Consider the following 18,889-nt stretch of genomic DNA (forward strand, 5'->3'; position numbering starts at 1 on the left):
CTTTTCAGATCAGTCTTTGAATGTTGTTTTTTAAAGAAGAATGCACAGCACAGAATATACTTGATATGAGTTTGATGGATCTCCTTGGTTACTCACCAGATCAATGATGCCAATGCTATTCCAGCCTTGCATTATAGGGAGAAAAGAAATAAAGGTCGGGATTACCCAGCACCCTCCAAGCATTACAGCAATGCGCAGCGGAGTCATCTTGTTCCTGTAAACCAGTGGCTGGCAGCAGATGGCATAGTACCTACAAGGAGAAAGTGAGAGAAAGCCCATCATTGAAGGAAACTTCTAGGTCTTCTAAAAATAAAACTGGAAAGTATTTTCTCCAATGGGAATGAATGATCTCTGTCAAAGAGATTTTTCTGAGTAACATCTTGCACCAAAACTTATATGTAAGTGGCAAGAGGGAAGACAGCCTCACTGCAGAGTGCCTATAAACATCTGTCTTATGAGGTCGTAGGATCATAAGATAGAGACATTAAATTAGCAAAGATCTACTAAAACTGAACCACTAACTTAAGGGAGTAGCCTGTGAGAATATCCAAAGTGCTAGTAGCACATTAAAACAACATATATACAGATGCACACAGAATGTATGTGTAAAATGTCCTTCAGTTGCACAGTTTATTACATCAAGATCTGACTGGGAACTGAAAACATTAGCCTGTGCTAAAGAGGCAGAAAAATCTAAGAATTTCCAAATTTCATTGAGGATTTCTTTTTAAATCTTGTGGAGTCAACTGAACTGCTTTATTTTGCTAAAATAAGATTGCACATTTCACATAAAGGGTTGAAATAAAATCAAAATGTCAAAAGAAAGCATTTTAAAAAAATCTTATTGAAACAGAAGTCTCAAAATGTCACAGGGGAAAAATGCTGAATTGAGCTATTTCAATTTGATCATTTCCACATTCTCTTCTGGTTTTGTGTATATGTGTATGCATGAAAATCAGTGTGTTCTTCTCAAGTTTCACTTTCAAAGACATTGTGTACTTGACAATGATTATTCTTTTACAGAATTATCTGAAATGTTCCCTTTGTGGCATCAATGCTAACAACCATGACAATCTCTGAAGCCGATTCCTGTTTTTACTGATATGGCCCTAACATCACTCTGGCAGTACAAGGGAGAATAAGATTCTGAATAATTTACAGTAGCAGGAAATACTTAGTTTTGGTCCTTGCCTTGACTGGATCTAGACTCAAATGAGTGCTCGGTGTAAATGTTCTCCTGTTCCACTGAAGTGATAAAGTGAGGGTCTCCATCCTTGAAGATATTCAAAACAAGTGGATATGATCCTGAGCAACCTGATCTGACTGAAGATGGATTTAACAGTGAGTTTGGCCCTGCTTTGAGCAAAGAGTTGGATCAGAGACCTCCAGAGGTCCTTTCCAAACTAAATTATTCTGATTCTGTGAGACAAGGATCATCATGAACTGATTTTAATATCTTAATGATTTGAGAAAATAGAATAAATATTTCTCTGTTCCTTTGATAACTACCTATCACACAACAGCCACAATGTGTTTGTATAACCTTGTCTTGTGTTTACTACAGCTTACTGAGTTTGGATTTCCCCCTGTTCTCCATATTTCTCTCTCTTGGGAAATAAGCTGACCTTTGAATTCAAACACATATTTTCGGTAACTGCTTATTAGGACAGATGGTGTTCTCTTTGCATTATGTGCGACAGCTCTTGTGACTCTAAACACTGGGGAGATATATCTGGAGTATTAATTTGTTTATTATCTGAGAGAAAGCTCTTGGAAGGTGCTATCCAGTGCTGGACATCATAGGATTCCTGTGGAATGCCTGATAGCAAGTTACTGCAAGTGTCAAGAGATTGCACTTATTTGCAGAAAGGGCAAAAGTAGAAATTCAATAAATACATGAGAGAGAAAGACCAAGACTCCAGTTACCTTTTCATGAGTTGAATCTGAAAATAGTAAAGTAAAAACACAATACATTGCTAATTAACAACAGCCAGGAAATAATTCTTCCAAGTAGTTTGAGTTACTACATTTCTGTACTTCTACCTCTGCTGCAGCTGACAGCATTACATTGACTTGTACATGCTATTAAAGACCATTAAGAGTAAAAATTATGCCTGTAAAAATGACATTTTAAGCTCTTGTATTTCTTCCCTCCTAGTGATTCAGCAGCAATTTTCCTCCACTTACATGTCAAAAGATTTTTTTTTCCTAGCTGCTGCTACCATGCACTTCCCTTGTATTCAGAAAGCCGAGCTGGGTTCCTTCTGCCTCTACATCGTTATCCATAATAAGGTTCTGCAATCAGAACGTGGGTGACAATTTTGCTGATGGCAAGTGAGGCAGAGAAGTATGCACTTCGCTTTTCCATAGCTCAGCAGGACTTCTATTCAATGGCCCCGAGAGTCAGATAATAGAAATTTGTATATGTTAACAGAAGTCATTGAAGTTGCACCGATTTTTTGCAGTAGCTGACGATTTGATGTATGTGATGGTTTGAGCATTTAAACAGCTATTTATTCACTGAGAGAAAAGTAATTATATCTCTAAGATTATCAATAGTTCTAGTCAAAGGCTGAAATAAAGACATTTTCTTATGCTATTATGGTTCTGCTTCCTTTCAAGCTAGAGTTGTTTTCCCGTGCTCATAAAGAATATCTATTACATACTGGTATGACAACGTGATGGATGAATATAAAATGTAATACATATACATGATTAATATTATGTCCAAGTTTAATTAAATATTAACTCTTACTATTATCAGCCAAAATCCATCTTTCTGCATTTCCCTGAAAATGTTAACTTCCCTGTTACCCAAAGCAGAATAGATGATGCAAAACACATCCTTCCTTCTGCTTCTATTATAACATTCTTAACTGAAGGGGAAATACAAGAGTCCCTTTCTGCAGCAGTAGATCTTCCAAGTTGCTCCATAAAGTAAAGGTTATTAAAATACTCTTCCTTACCCATGACAGATACTTTGCCACATGTGGCTGAATCAACAATTAACATTTTATAGATAGCCCAAAAGGACAAAGCCATAGTTCTTATGGCCTTACTGAAGTCTGTTGAGTTCCATCGTGGACGGATTTCATACCAAGGATTTGTGATCTGCCAGCAGTCATGTTGTGGCTGCAAGAAATAATAGTGCAGTGGCCACACTCTGCCTTGAGGAACATGTACGTGACTCTTCCAGGTCTTTCAGTGGAAGTTCCAGTGATACAAACCATGGGGATTTGTTAGTATGGAGATGATTGATTCCCAAAATGAACCTCATCTGATATGCACATAGCCTTAATAATTCTAAAGCGTGGTAGGTGCACCTCTACTATGCTCATGAAAGCTATAAACAAATGCTCAAGGTTCAGTGGTTCAGCGCCACAATCTGTGGGGCAATTTTCTCCCTATTCCTATATCTATCACCATGAGTGCTGCCAGAATCACATGGGAGAGCCTCAAACACACAAAAAGTCAAGCATTGTGGTCAGTTATGACCCTCTAGTGTAGATGATGTTTGCGTTCCTCACCAAATCTGTGTCGGGGGAGAGCTGCCCTCGGCATGTCCCCAGAGAGCAGTCCAGAAGTCCTGAGCTCTTGTCTCAATCAGCCATGCTTTGACCAAATCACATCTCTCCCCTTGCCTTTTCAGCATTACAGAAACATAATTACTCGACTGTGCTAGATAATTCCTTGCCCTTAGAGAAAACTTAAAATATCTCCCTGGTCTGCAATAAAATTTTGTTTGAGCTATGGGTATGTAGACGCTAACCTGAAAGAAGACCCTAATATATCACAGACACACAAATAGGCACCCATCTAGTGCATATATATTATATGTATGCCATATGTTTTTTTATCCTCACTGGGGCCAAAATAAGCTGAGGAAAATTTACTGAACATTCATACTGAATAATTTTTTAACCTCTGAAAGAATCTAGAAAAAGAAAATGAGAGGGTGGGAGAATTGGGTTTTATTTGTTCTTTCTCAAAGTTAGGGTGCAACATGCACAGCCATACAGGCTGTGTGCAGGAGTCCAGAAACCCAGGAGTGTCTGCAGTGTCTGCTGAAACACCCTTTGGACACGAAGGTGGGAATGCTTTGTATCTGGTTCCTAAAGAACCTCAGGACAATGTACTGCAACAGGAGGCAATAAAACTCAACTAAGTTTCATCACAGACGACTCTGTCCTGTTAACCCAATATCTAGGAGAAGGCTAAATCCCTGGGAAACTCTCTGTTTATGAGCTGCCTTCCTTAAGGCCACCAACTCAGATACTGAAGATACTGAACTGTACTGTGGGAAAACTGTTGTGAGTGATGAGTACTTTTATTTTAGAAGAGAAAAGCTTGTTTTTGCAGGACAGATGTTATATAATAATTCGGCTAATTCAGAAAATCCTCTTGCTTGTCTTTCTGGAGCTCTATTCTGATGTGCTCTACAAAAGCAAATTTGAACATGGTTTTGCACACTTGTCCTCTCTTCAATAAAACCTGACTGGTTCGAAGTCTTCAGCTGAACCCTGACAATCTTGGGAAGTCTAAGGAACTAGAGTCTCAGCTTATTTGTGCCTATGTAAAATCAAAACAGCACTTTGCTGATATTTCAGTGAAAGTAGAATCTGGCCTCCAAATAACCAGATTGTTACCTTCTTTGGAGAGAACAACTCTTTCTCTTTTCCTTTTTCCACAAAGCACATAAGCTATTGTCTCTAACTGTGCCAAATAAACGAAGGTTATGCATTGCTGGTCAAGAATAAAAAAGTCTTAAAATTATTATATCTAACAAAATTAAATTCTTATTAGAAAAACAATGGCCTGCTGGTGTTGAGATAATTACACGGAGAAAAATGCTAAAGAGAACAGTTAATTGGAACTGGAAAAATTTAGCTAGTAATACAAACAAATGTATGCTGCCAAATGGAGATAGAAGACTCCTTTATAGTCCCTGTGTGGGTTGGTGCATGTGTGTGAGGGGCTTATTGGCAGCAACAGTGGCAAAATAAATTACCATATTTCTAGAGGGTTTGTAAAGATTAATAAAGGACAGTGCTTCCCTCAGGCTGTGCCATGACCATCTGCTCTGTTATTTTTCTTACGACTCTCAACCTGAAGTCTGCAATCCTGTGTTAGTTTTCTTGCTGAGAAGTGACAGAGCGCAGAGTGCTGACATGGACTACTCTACCGCTGCGTGTCGTGTCTCGGTCTTGGGACGGGCTCTCGGTTTATCCTTGCTCAGCTCCCTTTCCCTGCTGGTGTCGTGCTGCACTGTTTAAGCAACTGTGTGCTGTAAGTGACAAGATGCCTTTTTAGCTGAAAAGGGTGCAGGGGATTTATGGCCTGATGCAAAATGAAACCTGGAATTTGTGTCATATAATCAGGTTGCTGAGTGCCTAATCATTACTGACCGATAGATATTTAAACCTAATAAGTCTCTTCACTAATAATACTTCCCCTGCTAGCCAGCTACCAGATGTTTTGCTAAGCACCGCTGGACTCAGCTGCTTTCTGCCTGTCCTTGAGAAAGATAGTATGTCCCAGTGCGACAGAAGTTTCCTACCTGGGCTAGCCATTTGATCTTCCTGTGCCTCAGCTTTGTCACCCATAAAACAGTGACAGATATGATAGAGCATCTGAAAAAGCAAGGGAGCAGCCACAGTGAGCAGGGAAACTTTGCCATTCCCATGAATGCTCTCACATCCATGTTCCCGAAATGGAGAAAATCTGCCTCCCTCAGAGACCGGGACTCCTTACAGAAGCAGTTCTGCTGCATAGTGCAGATTTCTCAGATTGTTAGGAAATTTAAGGCTCTGAAACATCATTCGTCTCAAGGGATTGTGTTAATTTGATAGCTGAACAGTACATTAATGTTAATTAATGTTTGTAAATGGCACAATGAGCATCTGTCACTCTAGTGCTCCAACACTCTTCGGATACATCTGCTTTGCTTTAGCCTTAATTTAGCAATGATTATGTGGTTGTGTTTGAATTCTGTTAAGATTAGTTTTGAATATACAAACACCCAGCTAGGTCTGTTATGTTGCATGTTATACAGCAAATTGCAAATGTTTTTAGCACTGCAGGCAAACATACCTAATGCCCATCAGAAATGTAGGCTTGGAGGGGAGCTTAGCTGTCTGGGACACAGCCGAGGCAGCACAGAGGATGTGGTGAAGTAGTGCAGTGTGCTGAGAGACGGAGGTGCCTGACGTGTCTTGCCAGCTCATAGCATGTAGTTCTTGCTTGAACTCCTCCACTGTTTCACCCCACTCTGTACCTGCTGGGAGATCAGCGGTTGGTCTTGCCAATTTGTGCCCAGTGAGATGTTTTGTGGCCTCCTCCCTCAGCCGAGGAAAAAAGAAAGGGAGTTTTATCACCCACAGATGAAACGAGTGCTGTGTCCTCTGTGCTGCGGGGCTCCTTGCAGTGAGCATTCGGGGACCTCAGCTAGTAAATATGCAGGGTCACTGCTTTTCCACACCCACCTAGAGGGGAATGTCCCACCTGCCTCTCAGGAACCACACCTGATCCACCACACTTCCTAGTCCGACTGGAGATGTTGGCATTCACCAAGAAAGCTGTACATATTTTGAACACTGACTGCCTGGGATGTTTCCCTCTCCCTGTCTGACTCCAGGGTAGGTAAGCCATTATGTCTTGCATTTTGGTAGGAACAGCTGTTCAAAGAGATCTCTGGCCTAGACCTCTATTCGTTCAAGTCTATCTCAGCCCAAGCCTACAGACACTTAGGATTTATCTGTTTGTTTCTCTTTCTCCCAACATTTTGGACCTAATTGTATTGCAAAACTCTGTCCTGGAAGAAAAAATTGCTATTCCTGAGAGGTTAACAGTATTTGCAGACTCTGTCATAGTTTCTTGCTCTATTTATATTCAATGCAACTTATTGCATAGGCATAAAGAATGCATAGGCATGCATAAAACATGCAATAAATTAATAAATAATTTGAGGTTAAACATTTTTTCATTTTAGAATAGCAAAACAATGATGAAAAAGTGTACCCAGTGACAGACAAATTTGGATTCAGTGAACCCTGAGGAACCTCTGATACCTTGTACAAGTATGTTTTGAGATGAGACTGAGAGTATCTGCAGGGTCTCTGCAGTAATTTGCTCCTTGTGTCTGACTGGTAAAATCAGTTCTTCCAGTTCATCTGGTTATTTCTCGAGATTTTCTGAAGACCTTGCCAATTGCCTTTGAGAATTAAATCCTGAATGTGCTTTTTCAGAGGCAGTCTTGAAAACAGATACAAGATATTATCACACAAAGGTCTTTTCATGCAACCCAAATTGAATCCTGCGTACAATAACCCAGTTAAAAAAAAAAAGAAAAAGAAAGAAAGAAAAGAAAAAGAAAAAGATATATGCCCTGAAATAAAACAGAAGGCAGGAGATGTATGAATCACAGAAAAAACACAAGCTAGAAAAAACACTCTCGCCCCTGAAGTTTGAATGAACAGCAGGGCAACAGCTAGCATAAATGAAATAAAGTACTGTGAAGGAAGCAGTGCTGTCAAGTGTTGCTCAGAACAAAATAGGCTCAGTGAGATGCCAGGACATAGTCTGTGCTCCTCCAAAACCCACTTGTCAGAACTGGTTTGGCAGTAGTGACAGAGAGAGGCTAGATGATGGGCTGAGTCATGCTGCCCTGGACAGAAACCTTGGCACTTATGTACCCTATTATCTTCTCAGGGCTATCCACTGCTATTTTCCCACCTACTCTGTGCTGTAACCACTGTTTTGGGAATCCTCACTGGGGATAAAAGCAACCTCAAAACAAACAAAAAGTTGTTAGAGACTCAAGTTTCTGCCAACAGCCTTTAAAGCTTATCTGTGAGGATCTGCAGATGAGAGAGATGTTGCTTTTATTCATATCAGAGTGAGCTGACCTGAAAAGTTGCTTGGAGATGACTGCAGAATACTGCAAAAATCAAATTATCTGGAAGCCTTTTCAAATCTCAGTGTTTGCACAAGTTGGTGACAGGTAAGCTCAGAAAGCCTATAGTCCAAGCCCCGAAAGAAAGCTTTAGCATGGCAGTTAGAAATTAGGTGACTTTTCCAGCCTGTTAAATCTTCTGTTAACAGCATGTGCTGGGTACACTGCTCATCTGGATTACAGACTAGTTACTCTATCAAGTCATTAAGTGCTGTCAGATACCTACATTTTATTTAATCTGCACTAGGAATAACACAACATTTTGAGTTCAGTTTGAAAAAGGAAGAGAATTTAAAGAATTCTCAAAAGGCTTAAGGAATAGGTGGAATTTAGAAAAAATTTGTACTTTTAGTCTATTAAATGTGACTGAGGTTTGATATTTTCACTTTTCATCTTTATCACAGAAGCAAAGATTGAAATGGTCTCCTTGCCCTTCTCTAGGGGTGACCTCAGATCAGAACACACCTGGAAGTGTTGCTGCCAGCACAGTCACAGTAAGGTCGTGTCAGATTCAAAAGGATAAAAAAGGTGGATTTAAAAGGTATTTTTTAACTTTCTTTTTATATGAAAATGGATCCACTATTTTATATCCATCTCTCCACCCAAGCTTCCTCTCCACCCAAGCTGTTAAAAGTCCTTTTTGTCCTACTTGCAGAGAAGGTTTGAAACAATAGCCAACTTCAGAGAGGCCAAAGTGAATTAATCTCTATGAAAAGGACACAAAAATCTTCTTGTATAAAACTGTGATCTCTGTTCTGCATCCCTAAAACATTAACTTTGAGCGATTTTGACAGCAGTAGAACCAAGACCGGCTTCAACACCTCTGCTGTGATACTGGCAGCAGGGAGAGAAACGCTTGCCACTAATCCCAGCCTCCACATCCAGGAGGGAGCTGGACCCACAGGTCAGGCTGTCCCACAGCAGGAACCACATCAGAGCAGCTTCCTGCATCTGAGAAGGACTGGGGTCAAGGGCTGGGGAGGAAACAGCATCTTCCCTTCGTGTTCCCTTGTCTACAAAACCCTCCTGTGCTTAATTAAGAATGTGGAGAATCTAACCAACTCCAACATTTTATATAACAATTCTACTCCCAGTGCACAATGCCTAACATCTGCTTTACTGATAATTGGCTCAAAGTGGCAATTGGTCAATGTTTTTAAGATAATGAGTTTCCTGTTCATGTTCCAGCCGTATAAACTTCCAGATAAGGAAACATGCTGTAGCCATCGCCCATCAGCTTCTATCTGGATACGCTATATATTTGGTGGTGGCCCTGTATCCCACAGCAAAGGAATTCTGCCAGTCAATGCAGAATTTAATCAAGTATCTTTTGAGGTCTGGCTGGGTACAGAATCTTTGAATGAAAGATGCTATTTAAATATCTGTTGTCAAGATGATGAGAATGATTATGGTTATTTTAGCCACGTAAGTCATACTGAGCAACAGTATTTTTAAAGGTATTGAAAACTCTCCACAGAACTCAGCTGAAAGCTCTAAATATTGCTTATTAGGATAACTGTTCAAAACGTTTTTCTCTAAGCAGTTTTGAAGTGAAAAATGGTTGTTATTCTCAAAGATCTTTTAAAGCAAAATACAATTAAAGTTGAAGAGTTCTGCAGTTTGCCCTGAAAAAGTGCAAATAAAAAAATACAACAAAATTGTTTGCCATAAATTCTTTAGGATTTTGGCTTCATTTTGATATTGCAAGAAAAGTTTAAAAGAGAAGAAAAATGTTTAAATTTCCCATAAAGCCTATTCACCTTTTTCACCACCTCTACTTACCTCCTTATTAGTTTTCACTAGGGTCGACATATAAATGAATGTCTTAGAGAAACAAGCTCTAAAAACTGGGGGATTGCTGTTCATATTTTTCTCTAGTAATAGAGAATAATCTAGTAATATGTGTCAAAATGTATCTTTTAGTAATACGAGTTTTCATCTGGATATGTGGCTGTTAACTACAGGAAGAGCAGTTCTGATAGCACTTATAAGATACATCCAATATTTTTGGAAAAGAGAAAGACGGATAATTTAGTGTTTTAGTACCTGAGGTATGACACAGCACTTCAAGTCGTACACCAGTCAGGTCTTCTCTCCAGCCACTCACAGTGAATAACACCTGACTTTCTCAAGGAGAATAGCTGTTCTGCTAAAACAGTGTCCTGTGCCTGATGCATCTCTTTCCATGATAGTTGCAATCTTTCCTGTGGATCCATGTTTCAGCACGTCTTTATTTTGAAGACGAAATTCTGCCACATTGGATCAATAATGCAAACAGAACTATGCCAGTTTGAGAATCTGGCTCATTCTATCAATATAAATCCTGTTCTTTTCAAAGTCTTCCTACACTGACGAGTACCAGAGACCTCCCTCAAAAAACAGCTACCAAGAGAGCTTTATTGCTATACAGAACCCAGTAGGTTTGTATTTGCTCTTCAGCTACTATTGATAAGTAACAACACTGAAGAAATTTAAAAGCAAATTATTATACTATTATACTGTCATTTCCTATGTTCTTCTATTCATACCTGTCCAGTGAAATGCAGCATAGATGAAGGATTGATGCTGTGGTGAGCAAAACATCTAGGGATGTTCGGACCAGGCAGAACATCTCTCCATAGATCCAGTTGTCCTGAACCAACTCAATGGCTCCAAATGGCATCACCAGTACAGATACCAGCAGGTCCGCAAAGGCAAGTGAAACAATGAAATAATTGGTCTTGATTTTCCTGCAAGATAGATGATGATAAAATTATGGTGGAACAGTTTCAAAGCAGCATCCTCTATAAATGGACAGAGATTTCCATCTGTAATTGGGTCTAATTCACTCTATTATACTACAAAGTCCTCTCCAATGTACTCCTCACCTTATATAGCCACCTCTAGCTCATTCCTAGTTTGAAAGCCAAACATCCACCGTGTTCCCTACATAATGCATCTCTCTGCTCATACAGGAGGGGTAATAGGTGCTCACAGGCCTTGGCATCAGCAAAGCAGCACTTTGGCCATTTAGCTCCTGACTGGCTCAGCCTCACAGCTTGCATTTTCAAAGATGGACAACAGAAGTTCAGATACAAATTCCTCATGAAAGTGAGCCCTCAGAGAGTTCCTCCTCCCATGCAGATTGAGGTTAAATCTGTTGAGAAAACAAAAGTGTTTTCCTTGCACACTGCACAGTGCTTTGAGGCCTTGCGTATCCTACTAGTGCTTCATCAATGGAAATGGCCAGACTACATCTCTTTCAAGTCATTCTCTTCCAAAAGAGTGGGAAAGGACAAAGGATGATCATCCTTTGTCTCCAGGAGTAAGAAAGTTTCAAACATGCCCCTTTCCTTTTTTTTTTTTTTTTTTTTTTTTCATCCTGCTAAGTTGTGATTCTCTCAGTAGGCTTTAGCAATCAGCAGCAGATTTCAATTCACAGCCAAGAAATGTCACTGTGGTTCTAGAGAAACTTCTTCACTTACAGCCAGTGGGCACTGTTGGATCTATGGGGTAAAGTAGTAAGTTTCCCCAGACTTCTGGCGATGGGTCAACATCTACAATACCCATGGTGGAGGACTTGGTAGTCAGATATAAGTGTAGCAATGGGAAGTAAGTCAGGGGGTGCTCTAAATCAGTGTGGAAGACAACTGAAAAAGTGACTTTTCCTATGGTACACTTTGCATGGCTCCCTGTGCAACATGCGGCCTATTTAAAGCTCCTTTGCTGGTGTCAGAAAGAGCTCAAAACCTGATGGTTATATAGGAAAGTAGGTTCCCATGTGCTGATTCCAGGATAGGAAATATCTGGCTAACATACTCCTGCCCAGTCACCGCACACATCTCATTAAACTTATTGTCTTATAGCCTTCATCATTGTGACAAAGCCCACACAGATAACTTGTATTTTGCTCTTTGTAGCTGTGCTACTACTAGGTATACTGCAGTATAAGGAAATCAACAGGGTGTAATAAAACTTATTACCATCATCTTAAAGACTACTCCTTTTTTTCAATTTTTGCCCGAGTGACTACAGTTGAAAAGAGACTGGTGATAAGCCAAAATGTGCTCCTTGGCAGTGCTGAGTGGAGGTGCAGGACTGGGAAACAGTCAGGCTACTGGTGAAGGTCAAAAAGTAGTGGGAGAACCAGTGTGGGATGGGTCAGAAGAAATCTGAGCACTAAAGGCCGTGTGCAATTGCTGTAAGACACACAACTGTTCAAAATGATTTTTAAGGCCAGACCACACATCTCCCATGGCTCCAGGAGCATTTGCCTCCACTGTGGCGTGTGTTCCTGTGCAGCAGTGCCAAAGCTAGCTCCAGAACAGGAGCAGGACTAGCCACAGAGGCAGGACTTGGCTTGCACACCATGTCTTTCTCTTTGTACTGTTCCAGGGTCCCAAGTCAGGCTCTCCAGACCAGGCTGTATTGTGTTTGCTGGACTCACCTGGGCTATACCATGAGGAGCTGGTGCCTCACTGGCCCATCGCTGCCTTGCATGCCTGGATGCAAGTGCAGCCCATCAGCTTCTCATTGCAGGCCTTTGGGACGTGTGGAGAATTTGGGGTGGAGGAGGAGGATTTTATTTTAACTTATAAATTGAGAAAATCCTTCCAGAAAACACTGAGAAGACTCTAGACTGCAGTTATAATTTTAACTTGAAGAGCACTTTTTAAATCATAACATTAAAATAAAATTAAATCCATTAAGAATCCCACGCAGAATACAACTGAAGGCTGTTGAATATCTCACACTGTTCCTGAGGCTTGTCTGACAAATCCCACAGTTAGCAGCAACTGCCCTGAGACAGGAATTTTGCTAACGGCCCCCTGAAAGTCACTGGGAACACCTACCAAGCTGTGGCAGTGGGACACACTAATTGTAACAGGTTCTTGATCTGTGTGTTTTATTGATGGGCTTGTTAGAAAGACAGTTTGAAATGAGAAAGGAAAAGGGACAGGGGCCAACCTGCTTCTCCATAGAATTCCTGCTTGGCTCTATTTTTCACTATTTATCTGTTTTTGATCTTGGGAGTGCTAAAAATGTGGTGGATGGATACTAAAATGATCACACTCCCATAATACAAATCTGAATCCGGACAAATTGAGAACAGCGTGAAAGCCTGGCGGTGCCATGACGCTAACGGCTGCAGAGCGCAGAGGAGAGAGACTGTTCTCCGTCGCAGTGGTGTGTGAACTCAGTTGCATGCAGGGGGCATTTTGCAGGGCATTTTGGGTGGTCCTGCCCCATAAGTCCCTGCTGTGGGAAAGGACCGGGCTGGGCGGCGGGGGGGCTCACCTGAGCTGCCTGTCCCTGCACACGGCCACCATCACCAGCAGGTTCCCCAGGATGGCCATGAGTATAACCGCTGAGATAAAGGTGAGCAGCACGATCTTCTCCGCTACGCCGAAGCCCTCACTCGAACTGGGGAGCACAAGAAAAGAAAATGCAAAGGAGTCTGGAGGGGAACTGCCAGCCGCAGCCGCAGCGTGAAGGGCGCCATGCGGGTGCATACGTTCCAGCACGCGCAACAGCAACGTCCTCCATCCCATCCCAGCGAGAAAGTGTCTCCACCAAATCTCAGCAGTTTAACAGTGCAGATTTCACATTTATGGGAAAAGCTGAGAGAGTTGTGTCCATCACCAGAAAGGCTACACATGAAGAATATCTGCAATATCTGTGACAGCCCACATTGCCCCACTGTTGGATAAACTGATGAACACCGAGAAGGAGCTCATTTTAGAGTGCTGAAGATAACTAAACAGGTGTGCACTGTTTTCTGAAAGTCCCTTCCACTGAAGTACCTCTGGATGAAAATGTTTTCATTCACTTTTCACTCCAGTAAATAATGGTATTTTCTATACAGAAGCATTTTGATTTTATTTTCTTTTTTTTCTGTATAATCTTTTCCCTTGTTCCCTCTTCTCTTCACTGTGTAAGTGTGAAGTAAGAGGAAGTGTGGCATTTCTTTTCTACTTAGTAACTTTTTCAGCATTGGGCAAAGGAAAAGAAAAAAAAATGAAAAAGAAATACCCAATCTCCACCTACCATGATATTAGTAATTTCCTTCAGTTAATGAGAATAAAAAAGAAAAAGGAAGAAGAATGTAAAAATACAATATTTGACATATTTTAAGTTTGTGTTTCCAAAAATATTTTGTTAAACGTTATGAAAAAAACTTTTTCCATTTTGAAGACTGCAAGACAGGAAGGTAATAAATAGCATGCAATAAATAGCATTCAATTTCTCATAAAATTGGTTTTATTGTGAAATTTTTTTGAGCAACTTTTCCTTTTAGGCTATTTCAAGTTATGTATCCACAACAAAAGTCATCCCAAACTTTCACCTGTCTGTGTAACTTCAAGTATTACATTAGACAGATGAGAACAGGTGTTTGTTCATATTACCAAGTATGACTAGAGATAAACTGACATTAAGAGCATCACTCGACACTGATTCAGCAGGGAAATTTGTTCACAGTGTATGGAGTTGGTATTCAGCAGCCAGGATTAATGTGAGATCTTTCAGATAATTGAAACACTGAAATGGTTTTCTGATTTAGTCTCATTTGTTTATTTGACTTCCTCTAGGGTCAGTTTTTATTTACTAAATATATTCCAGACTGTTACACTTCAGCTCATTGAATTCTCCTGATTTTGGCAAAAGCAAGAAAAGATTAGAAACTCTGCAGTAGTTCTGACATTGATTCCTGTACCATTTTAATAAGCTTCTAATGACTGACTTCCCTCTAAACTTGCATTGCAGAACATCCATTTTTGTACTGAAAAGGGATGGCACTTTGAGGATGACCTCCGTGTTTGCTGCCAGTTGAATTAGTGGATCAGGCTTGAGCCTGCCGAGGTTCTGCATGGTGGTGAGGGGGCAACTGGCCTGCTCTGCTTGAGCATCAACAGTGTCTTAGGAGTTTCTTGATTTTTAATGTTTTACAAAAAGAAAAAAATGCATCCAGCTGCTGTGTAGATTCCCCCAGACGGATGAGGATGCTCACGAACAAATAAGAGGAAAGGAGATGCCCTGACCTCACAGTCATTCCACAGAAACATAAGGCACCAGGCAGATATAGGCAGGTTCAAAAGCAAGTGTAATTAGGCTATAATGCAGAGGCAAATGCATATCCTAGCTTCACAAATGTATGTCTCTGTGCCGTGTACAGTGCTTTCTCCCCTGTGAGAGCACGCACACATAATTCCACATAATTTCCTCTGTTCAAACCAGGAGTGTCATAACTTTCATGCAAAGTGGACAATGGCCCTGAAGGAGCTGTGTCAGCCACATATCCCTCTGGAAGTGGGGGAAGGGAATACTACCTGCATACCAGGAGAGGGGATCTATGTGGCTGAGGGCAAAAGGGGCCCAGTGAGTAAGCAGTCATTGTCTTGCATTAAATGGAATAGTCCAGCAGAGATGGCAAAGGCACGACTTCTTCTTTTACCCTAATAGTTTTCATTGCTAATATCAGTCTTTGCTTAATGCAGAAAGGTTGCTGGTGCTATGTTGAACAGGTCAGATTTGGCCATGAGTTTGCATTCAGCAGGTCACTTCTTTTCTGAAAGCCAATTATGGATGCTGAGATAGGAGAAAGGCAAAGTCAAGAGTGGGTTTTATTCAGCATCTTAAAAGAGTTTGCACTTAATTAGAAAGACCTGTCTACTGAGCTTAACATGACTTCAGTGAGGGCAATTAAGGCCCCAAGAAGTACCCACATGCCTTTTGAACAGCTGGTAGCTCTGAACAAATTCTTTCATCCATTCAGGAATGTCAACAAGTCTTTGCCAAAACTAAATGTGTGTTTCACGGTATTTATTGAGAGCTCTGCTTCCCATAGCCTTGGCTTACTCTTGGACAGCTACTGAAATGAGTGGGTTTCATTTCTGCAGTTATTGCAATTATACTGACATTGTTGTCTTCAATTTTCTTACATTGGTTTAGTCACTTTCTCACATTTGATATAAGAGAAGTCACATCAATCAAAAGTCTGTCTCCTTCATCATTCTACCTCTGACAGTGGCCTGCAGGAAATGAAATGCCTACATGCATATACTAACACTTCCCTTGTATGCTCCCTCATCTTCCAAGGGTCTGTGAGTCAGGGGTTTTGTCCTCTTTCTCTTCTGTTTTTTGAATTCCCAGAGCATCTCTCACAGCTTTCCTCTTATGACTAGTAATAACATGCTAAATTCAAACCAAGCAAATGACATCTGTTTCTGTGCTCCTTGATCGCCAGTGGCCACTCCAAATTGCAGATAAAGACTCCTCAGAAACCTCAAAAACCTTTCTCAAAGGAAATTGAGATCTAATCCCTCATGCTGGCACCAGAATCCCAATCTACTCTACAGAATCGGTCACTGGACACATGGCTGATCCTAGGAAATGGTGTCACTTCTCACCTCCACAAATTCTCTCACTTGCTGTCCTGTCCATCTCCACTTACACTTGACCTGAATGATCTCCTTCCAGAAACAAAGTCCTTTTCCTCAGATATTAGGAGGCAGGAAGCTGGGAGTTGGTGAAACATGAATCTGTACTGCAGCAAAGCCAAGAGCCTGTTCCCTCCCATGTGCATTAAGCAGAGCAGGAAGCACACGGTAATATTCCTCTACTGGAACAGCACGGACTGCTCTCAGCCCACTGTCTGCCCTCCTTGTGCAGCTGGCTCTTGCAAAGCTGAGGAAGGTTAGGCACTTGCCAAACATAAGCATTTTGAACAAAACTGATTGTCAGAGCCTTCATTAATAATGTTCATCACCAGAAGACCCCATGAAAATTAAAAGGAAAAGGGAAAAAGGAAAGAAACAACTTCAAAGGCACGTCTCAGCCACCTAGCTGGGTACATGGTGGGGGGGGGGGGGATGAAAAGCCTCCCTGAACAATGGGAACGCCATGATCAAAGGCACCTTGATTACAGATCTGTAATTGCACCTATCTAAATGGAGCCTTCATAAAAGACTAACATTGCTTCATGACTGCATCTGTGAAACAAAATGTCAAACTACACTGAATAGCTCCCCATAAAAGATATTCCTTTTCCTTCTGAGCGAGCATGGCAGCACACACATGCTGTCTTGGGGGTAATGAGGATGATGATGGTTTCATTTATATAGAGCTAAGTAGAGAGTTAGATTTATATTTTGTTTTATCTAGCTTTGCCTGTCCTGCTTTTCCTAAACAATACTCATCACCATGGTATTTGAGCACCTTGCATCTTCTACTCTGCAGCAAGTACAGAGGGAGAGAGACAACTTCCCTGTCCCCAGGCCCTGCCAGGAGGGTATGAACTGTTTATGGTCCATGCATAGGGCTTGTCGCTCCACCATGGAGTGCCTTGGGAGGGAGATCTGGCAGCCAAGCCTGCTGGGTCTTGTCTGCGGGTAGCTCTGTGACTTTGAGGCTGCCTGCTGAGAAATCCCCACCCCACCCCAGCCTTGGATGGGGTCTCTCAGACTGGCTGTAATCCCACAGAGGGAGTTTAAGAGGAATGAAGCATTTTGATTTGACCTGTCAAATCAGAGAGTTGCTCTGTTCTAAAGGCAAAATTGTTTTGCACTCAGATGTGAAAGGTTCACAGTAATCAAACCAACATGTAATAAACACCTGGGTGAACTAAACTGTCTGCTCATCTCCCTGTTTGAGAAACCTAGACAAATATCAAAGCTACCATCTGCCATTGCCACCTGAAGGATGAGCCTCTCCCCAGGCACCAGTGCTCAAGGTAGGCATGACCAGCTCTTCACATCAGTTCTCCCTCACTAGTGTTGGATCATTTTTGTGAAGATTTACCCTCAGCTACTCTTTATACAGCCTTGAAAGCATCCAAATACTAGACAGCTGCATGATGTAGTGGTGGAAAACTGGGTGTTTCCTGTGTGTTGCTGACTTTTTAATCCACACTCTTCCTGTGGTGATTTACACAGGTCATTCTGCAGGTCTTGGGGGAGGAGGGAGCTTAGTGGATGCCAGAGAAAAGGGCTCTGGAGGTGGAAAGGAATCATGATTTTTCACTGCGCAGCTGGGACAGAAATAGCTGCAAACACCTCTATCCTCTTTATTAGCTGCAGGATTTTCTGCTCCCTTCTCTCACAGGCTCTGAGTAAAAAAGATTCTTACAGCTGAGAAGTTATAACTCTGAAGTCATCACTCACCAAGTTTTGTCCTTTGGCATGGGAGACTGATACTAAATTTCAGATGGGAGAGGACACCCAACTAAACAGACATTCAGAGTGCAGGGTTGTGTTTCTGGGTGGATGGGAGATCTGTCTTTGCAAGGGAGGTGTTGGCTGTCTCCTTTTGTAAGACTCCCAGATGTTTTCCTCTCATTTTTTCTAAAGGGGAAGGACAGAGACCATAACAGGAGGTGAAAGGGCTCTGTCCTTGTGCTTCTAGACACCTTCCTGTGTGAACACGTTTCCTTGTTGAGACAGAGACCTCCACCTCTCCCAACCCCCTCAACTGCAACAATCTGTGCAACTGAACAGGCACTAAAGGGTATTCCCCAATCCAGGTCTTTGGTGCACAGAGATTTTGAATTTCACTGGTCAAAACAATCTCTGTAAATGCCAAAGGAGATCAGCACTGAGCCACTTTTTGCAAGATCTTGCCCTGCTTGAAAACTGAGGGATGCTTCAGCAATAGACAGACACAGTCCTGCAAATCTCTAAAAGACACTGACTGAGAGATTTTGATCTACTGTTTTTAACAAGGAGGTTAGCAGAAAAAAAGAAAGTGAAGATAGGTAGGTCACAAACATGCCCTTGCATGCTCATCTGTGGAGCATTTGCTATGATGATATTTTTGGAAGCATTTAAGAGAGCTTGGGAGATCTCTCCAGAGTTTTTCTTTCATGCCATGTTCTATTGCTCCATTGGGGAATGTCCAATAGACATGTGCATCACCAGGAGTACAGGAAGCATGTTCATCTGCATTATACTTCTGTACATCTGC

At 41.4% G+C, this 18,889-nt stretch overlaps 1 protein-coding gene across 2 annotated transcripts in view; it reads right to left on the reverse strand.

Moving 5' to 3' along the window:
- Positions 1–18,889, reverse strand: part of HTR4 (5-hydroxytryptamine receptor 4) — a 140,766-nt gene that overhangs the window by 58,155 nt on the left and 63,722 nt on the right. For both annotated transcript variants that reach the window (XM_062587507.1, XM_062587508.1), the window contains 3 exons: positions 13,229–13,354; positions 10,480–10,680; positions 97–250 (listed from right to left, as the gene is read on the reverse strand). In XM_062587507.1, the coding sequence (XP_062443491.1) occupies positions 97–250; positions 10,480–10,680; positions 13,229–13,354 (481 nt within the window). The remainder of the gene's footprint in view (positions 1–96; positions 251–10,479; positions 10,681–13,228; positions 13,355–18,889) is intronic.

This window comes from Rhea pennata, chromosome 14 (assembly GCF_028389875.1).
Source record: "Rhea pennata isolate bPtePen1 chromosome 14, bPtePen1.pri, whole genome shotgun sequence".
Lineage (NCBI taxonomy): Eukaryota > Metazoa > Chordata > Aves > Rheiformes > Rheidae > Rhea > Rhea pennata.